The 6,961-nt window shown below is 48.7% G+C and overlaps 1 protein-coding gene across 1 annotated transcript in view; it reads right to left on the reverse strand.

Annotated features, from left to right (window-relative positions):
- Positions 1-5,124, reverse strand: part of EWSR1 (EWS RNA binding protein 1) — a 17,892-nt gene extending 12,768 nt beyond the window's left edge. The window contains exons 1-3 of the mRNA XM_057385424.1: positions 5,079-5,124; positions 4,557-4,610; positions 3,204-3,327 (exon numbers count right to left, since the gene is read on the reverse strand). Coding sequence (XP_057241407.1) covers positions 3,204-3,327; positions 4,557-4,568 — 136 coding nt within the window. The 5' untranslated portion in view covers positions 4,569-4,610; positions 5,079-5,124. The remainder of the gene's footprint in view (positions 1-3,203; positions 3,328-4,556; positions 4,611-5,078) is intronic.
- Positions 5,125-6,961: the final 1,837 nt, after the last annotated feature.

Consider the following 6,961-nt stretch of genomic DNA (forward strand, 5'->3'; position numbering starts at 1 on the left):
AAGCTTCAGCTCTAGATGGAGCATTTCTCTCGTGGAAGAGAGCGCTCAGCAGGAAGGGTTTGTCCCAAAGGAAAGGCAGTGATTTATCATCCCGCTGGTCTCAATCTCAAATCAAGCCCAGTTGAGACACTCTGAGAAGCTTCAAGAGCTGTGGTTTTGAGGGTGGTATTTGTTACATCACTTCTCTCTCCTCCCCTCCCAGYTAGGAAGACAAAAGTTGACTTAGCAGAGCAGCTGCCATAAGGAAAAGGTAACAGAAGAACTGACAACTGCTTAAAGTGTCTGAATTCCCCTCACAGGATCCAAACAAACCCTTTACTGAAGCCYAGGAATTCTCCAGGTGGAGGGTAAGTTTGCTGGATTTGATCCTTAGAGAATATCAATTTAAAAGCATGGATTCAGGGACATTTCTTCTTTCCAGAGAGATTTCCTCTGGAAGAGATCTGACCCTCTCTCCAGTCTCTTTTGGGATAACAGGTTATTATGGCAGCTGTGGCTGTGTTCATTAATTCTAAATCCCTCAGAAATTTCAATATTCACACCCCAAATGTCCCAGGTAAAGGGAAGCAGGGGCTGGCTGGCTTTAGAGAGTAATTCTCACTTCCAAGAGACCCACACCTGGACACTGAAACGCTCTTTATTTACTCCTTAATTCCTGCTAATTCCTAATTCCCTGCAGTGATTAACAAGCCGCAGGCCCGAGGGTGCCCAGTGATCCCTAATCTGAGGGAGCTGCTCCCAAGTCCTTTTTCACCAGAACAAAGCCACTGGGTGGCTCCAAGACACCTTTTCCTACAGCCCCAGGGAAGGAAGGAGGGTGTTAACACTCCAATGAGGTGTCCCAGGAAGCAGGGCAAGGTGGGATAAGAAGAGTGCTGGGAAAGAAAAATCCATCCCTGCCATTCCCAACAAGTCCTGAAAGGGTGAATCTGCCCAGATCTTGAATTTCCTAGGCCTCAACAACATTTCACCCCAACCCCAGGCTATTCAGGTGAAAAAAAAAAAGGGCATTTTGCTTTAAGGAAAGTGCAGAACAAAAAGGTGATTCTTAGGAAAACAGGATTGGGATTCAACTGTAAGAACCTCACGTCTCTCAGGGCATGACAATGTCTGGCCCAGGGGTTTATTGAGCGTGAAAGGCAGGGAGAGAGAGAGGCTGCAGTCTCCTTTCCACAGCTCYGGCTCCTCAAGGAGAGGCAGGTGGAGGAAGGATAAATCCAACCTGGCTCCGTGCCTGGAGCTGCCACAGCCCTGCTCCGTGGGCTGAGGTGCTTGAAGGGCTGATAGGATCTTTTTGCCTGACCACTTCCTGAGTCGGTTTTATTTTGTGGATGAAAAGAAAATGAAGTTGGGTTTTTTTTGCCTATGAGGAAAAAAAAAAGCAGCTGTGCAGAAAAAAAAAAAAAAAGCCTGATATTATTATTATTCCTCCAGCAAATCTCCTCTTAAGGGAGAAGGAAAAACATAAACAGCGCAGTTTCCTGTGACCCCTGGGGGACTGGAGTCCGTAGGAAGGATTAAGGGRCATAAATATTTCTAAGAAAGGAATTTTGGAAGTTCACAAATCCTTTTTTGCTGCCAACTTTTGTCTAGGTAGTCTTACACATAGAAAAAAAGCCCTGTAGTGACAATGGCTAATGGATATGGATCTCACGTGCACAAGTTTTCCTTACCCATGTCAAGATAGTAAATATTTAAATTTTGGTTAATATTTTTCTTTCCCCTGTGAAGAATTCCTCAATGGTTTCTTTAGCCAGACATCCCACTGTCAGTCTGTCCTGGTACTCCYTTGCTTTGGGAAGTGTTGAATTCCCACTACTAAATGTTGATAATGTCTCTCCTAAGAATCTGCAGGACATGGCACCCGAGGAATCATTGGGAGGAAAATCTGCTTTCTAAACCTCCTGAATATTCAGCCCAAACACACATTAAATAAACATGAATGTACATGAATTAAACATTGCCTCAATAGTTTTGAACATTAAGACACTCGTCTGGAGGAAATTCCAGCTCCAAGAACACGTTGGGAGAGTTTAGAACATTAATGAACAAGTGTCTGCCCTGGAAATCCAAAACCACCATGGGACATGCAAAAGTGGAGGGCAGGATGCTGTTTGTCCTTTAGGAAATGGGGGGATAATGGGGTTGGGGTYACCTAAAAGGTGTTAGTGCTCAGGATTTTATCCACGGAGATGGCATTTGGGAGGGTTTARAGGTGGCAAAGAGCACTGCAGCCCTGGTGTAACTGCCCGCGCCATCTCTGACACTCAAGGGATTTGGCACTAAAACWAAGTGACACCTCAAGGGTTCCCACCTAAAGGGAACCTCAGGTTCTGACAGGATGAGACAGCATCTTCCATGCAAGAGTGAGCAGGACAGTTCRACCTGGACTGGTCCCTTCCGCCGCAGGAAGTGCGAGATAAGGAGGAGAAGGTACGGGATCAGAACAGGCACATGTCACTGCCAGTGACAGCACTGACAGGGAAGGGAAGGGCTGAGGGGACAGCCAGGGACACTGCTCCCTTTGCTCTGAGCACAGCACGTCCTGCTCGGTCCCACGGCACCCAGAGCCTGCCCTGGAAACTCAACAGTGCATGTATTCCTGGATTTATCCAATATTTATCCATTATTGATACACAGCTGCTCCATCCCTGGAAGTGTTCCAGGCCAGGYTGGATGGGGCTGGGAGCAACCTGGGATAGTGGAAGGTGTCCCTGTCGTGGCAGGGGATGGGATGGCATGYGCTTTGARGTCACTCCCAGCCAAAACCATKCCATGAAGGACATGGAGCTGCTGGACCAAGTCCAGAGGACGCCACGGAAGGTTGGAGCCAGGCTGGGAGAGCTGGGGGTGCTCACCTGGAGAAGAGAAGGATCCAGGGAGAGCTCAAAGCCCCTTTTGGGGCCTAAAGGGGCTCCAGGAGAGCTGGAGAGGGACTGGGGACAAGGGATGGAGGGACAGGACACAGGGAATGGCTTCCCAGTGCCAGAGGGCAGRGATGGATGGGATATTGGGAAGGAATTGGGATACTGGGAAGGAATTTTCCCTTGAGGGAGATCTCAGTGGGGTTGCCCAGAGAAATTGTGGCTGCTGGAGGGTTTGGAGCACCTTGGGACAGTGAAAGCCATCAYGGCCCAAAGCAGGGGCTGGCCTAGGTGACATTAAGGCCCTGTCCCACCCCATGCAGGGCTCCCTCCTCTCACCTGTCGGGGGCTGCCCGTAGGACGTGGCGTAGGCCGTCTGCCCGTAGGTGGCCGTGGTCTGCGGCTGCGTGTAGCTGACGTCAGTGGGCTGCCCGTAGGTCCCGTAGCTCTGCTGCCCGTAGGTCTGCTCCAAAAGGACACAGATTCAACCCGTGAGCACAAAGCCACCCCTGGCAACTGCTGCTCAGCACTCTCAAAGCCAAGGCTGCTGTGAAAGTTTAGGTGCGGCGGGAGATTCCGGGTCAGCTCTGCCAGGTTAGGAAGTGGTTTTGCCCTGCCAGGACTGAAGGAGCGGGTTCTTGATTGTCACCACACACCTCTGCGCTGTGTAAAGCAAACAGGAAAGCTCCCAGCTCCTCACAACTGCCACCAGCACCCACAGGCACCATCCCAGGGTGAACCTGAAACGCGGGGATGGGAGCGCTCCGAGGGTGGAGCTGAACAAAGGAAAAGTCACTTCAGTGTGAAACAGCTTGGTGTTTGCTRTAAGAAACCTGTTGAAGGTTTCAGTGAAATAATTTGGAATATTTCTTCATGCCCACCAGCCAKGAATTCAAAAAATGGGAGTTGGTGTAGGCATGGAAGGATGGGATTCACAGAACACCAGAATTATCCCAGCAGTGCTACTCCCATCCCGGTGCCTGTGCATTCAGTGAGGGTCAGCTCTCACCTCACCCTCTCCCTGATTCTGTTTTCAAATCCAACTTGAATAATCACCGGAAAAGGACAGGAGCAGCTGTGCCCAGCAGTGTCACCAGCTGCCCAAGCCATGCCCTGCCATGCTCCAGGCACCAGCAAACTTCCAACAGCTCCTGGCTTAGCATAAAACTCTGGCTGCAGTGTGAGGTGTGACATGGAGACAGCTTTAATTTCCAGGGAATCAAACTTCTGGAGAGCCTGGAGCTGAAACCTTTTGGGATATTCAGCCTTCCTGAATTAAAGGCCCAGGTCTGAACYAGGAGCAGGAAAGCCTTGGCCACGTGAACACATCCCTGTCCCTGGAATTTCCCTACACCAGGAGGCTGGGAATGCTGCAAACTCCCCATGGACACATGCCTACAGCTCAGTTTAGCTGGTTAGAGGTTTAATWAGCTGGTTAGGTGTTTAATTAGCTGGTTAGGTGTTTAATTAGCTGGTTTTAGTTGCTGAAGCCTCCTGTTCCTACCCTTGTCATCCTGCTCCCACTTTCCACCTCATCTACAACTGGGAGCAGCTCTTCCAATTGTTGTCTCCAAACACTCATTTTAAATAAAAGTCACCATCACCTTCCTTTCAGCCCACACTGAGCCTGCCTCTCTCCTCCTCTGGGAAGGAAAATTAAACCTACAGCACTTTTTGAGGACGAGGATTTACCTTTGGAAACATACTTGGAGTTTGCAGACAAATGTGGTTGTAGTAACTTGGATTCTAAAGGTTAAAAATAAGCATTAAGTTAATCTCTTAAAGATCATCATTGTTTTGCAGTCCAGCCAACTGAGACTATGAACAGTTATAGCAATAAAAACTCCAGGAAAAAATTAYTCCCTCCTCCTCCTCCTCCTTTGTCCAATTCTGCCATCTCCCAAAAGGCAATTCCCCCCTTTTTTCCCAGTTTTTTCTTTCCTACACCTCTGATTACAACACCCACTGACGTGGTGGTGTCAAACATACACCAAGAACTGGGCTTTTCTGGGAYCAGGATTGAATAAATTAACAAAAAGGGGGATTGTTGAAGTTATTTCCACTTTGAAAAAGCACTTTGAGCTGGGGGGGAGAAGCTCCAAGACAAYTTTTAACCACTGATTTCACTGCCGCCGCTCGGAATTTCTCAGGGCTGTGTGCTTTCCTGGAAAACAGGTGATTGAGCAGGAATTCCACCCCCTTCCCGTGKTTTACCTGGGTGGTCTGTGCATATCCTTGAGCTGGCTGAGGTGCATAGGCGCTGTAGCTGTGGAATGAATGTAAAGACATTTATAATCTTTATAATCTTGCCCCAAATCTGCATCGCGAGACAAATTTTCACGGTTTCTGCTGGAATTCTATCAGGAATACAGAGCTCCAGAAAAGCCCTCAGGATTTCCAAACACACCTGAGTTAAGCCCAAACCGTAATTATGATACACTTTTATTACATCTTTTTAAAACAGGCAGGATAAGCTACTTACCCCTGCTGAGCTGCAGCTTGGCTRTAGGTACTGTAATCTAAAAGAAAAAGGAGAAGAAAAGGAATAAAAACGCTGATAAAGGCTTAACAAAATTAAAGAATCCCAAGAGCACAGCAGCTGGAATTTCCTCCTGCAGCTTGCTATAAACCACTGGAATTCCAGTTTCCCAAGGGTGGAAGGTAAATGCACATTTTCAGTYTTTTTTTTTTTTTTTTGAGGGGAACAAAACCTCTCTTCCCCTCATTGTTCCTGCTGTTTGCAGCAGTGACTTTGATCTCAAATGACCCTGCTTCAATTTAACTGCCACCTTGGATGGATCCCAGGGGGCTGGCAGGGGGGGATTTGGGTTGGAACAAAGGAAAAACAGGGATTTGAGGCTTACAAACCCTCCACCCTGCTTTGAAAAGACTGGGCTGGAAGGTTTCACCACCTTCACTCTTTCCCTTTCAAGGACACAAATAAATGGCTGGAAAATCAGTTGTGCCCTGGAAGCTGGGAGTGATTCCCTCCCCAAATCCTCAATCCATGTCAGTAYGCTGATTGGGAGAACCCAAATCCTGAAAATCCAAGCAGTGAAGCCTGGTTTGCTGGCGGGGATGGAAAATGAATCCACATGGYAATTAGGAGGCTAAATTTGAAATGATTACAGCTCCCCGTTCCCTCAAAGGCACCAACAGCTCCAGCTTCCATTCCCAGTGTCTGGAAAAAGGGATCAATTCATCATTCCCACCAGACTTGGCCAGAAATCCTGGTTCTCCCAGGACCATGGAAGTCCTGAGATGAGGAAGGAGCCCAGAACTTCCTGGCTGAGGCCACAGCACCTGAGCCAGAGATCAGTGGAGCTGTTCCCAGACCTCCGGGTGTGGGCAGAGGTTCCAGTGCTCCCATCACCACCACACCTCGGTCAGAAATCCAAGTTCATTCCAGAATCATGGCATATCCTGAGGTGGGACAGACCCACATGGATCCAGTCCAACTCCTGCCCCTGTGCTAGAGGATTTGAGGAAACAACTGACTGGCTTTAATGCCATCATCCCACCATTCCCAAAGCGAACRAGCCCCAGGAATCACCAGGAAAACGCAGCTTCCATCCACCACAACCTCCTGCTGCTCAGCCTGTGGATCCATCCCTACCAAAGGCTTCCTCCCCACCCTCCAGGTGCGTTCCCAGCTCTCCCTCCTGCCCCTGGATCCATGCTGGTGGCAGGAACGGCCGTGTTGTGATCCCTGCAGCAAYTCCCAGCAGTTATGAATTCCTTTGACCTTGCCCAGAGCACCTCACACAGAGAAAGAAGACACTTGGAGCTCTCCAAAGCTGCCAGGACACACAGCACGAGTTGTTAAACTCCTCTGGCATCATTCCCACTTCCCTCTCAGGTTGGCACGTGGAATATGGGAACATTTTCCTTGTTCAGTTTAGGGTTCTGCATGATTTTTTTTTTTTTTTAAATTCACTTTACACGTGGCTCTGCTAAATCCTCAGTGTTAATTAATGCCCATTCCCCCTCATCCTGCTTCCCTTTCCCACCACCTTCTCATCCCACTCTGCTCTTTCCCCTGCTCACCCTCCAGCCACCAAAACCTCATTTAATTCCCAATTTTCAGCTCTCTTTTG

This window comes from Malurus melanocephalus, unplaced genomic scaffold (genome assembly GCF_030028575.1).
Source record: "Malurus melanocephalus ecotype Western Australia unplaced genomic scaffold, MMel_1.1 scaffold_825, whole genome shotgun sequence".
Taxonomy (NCBI): Eukaryota; Metazoa; Chordata; class Aves; order Passeriformes; family Maluridae; genus Malurus; species Malurus melanocephalus.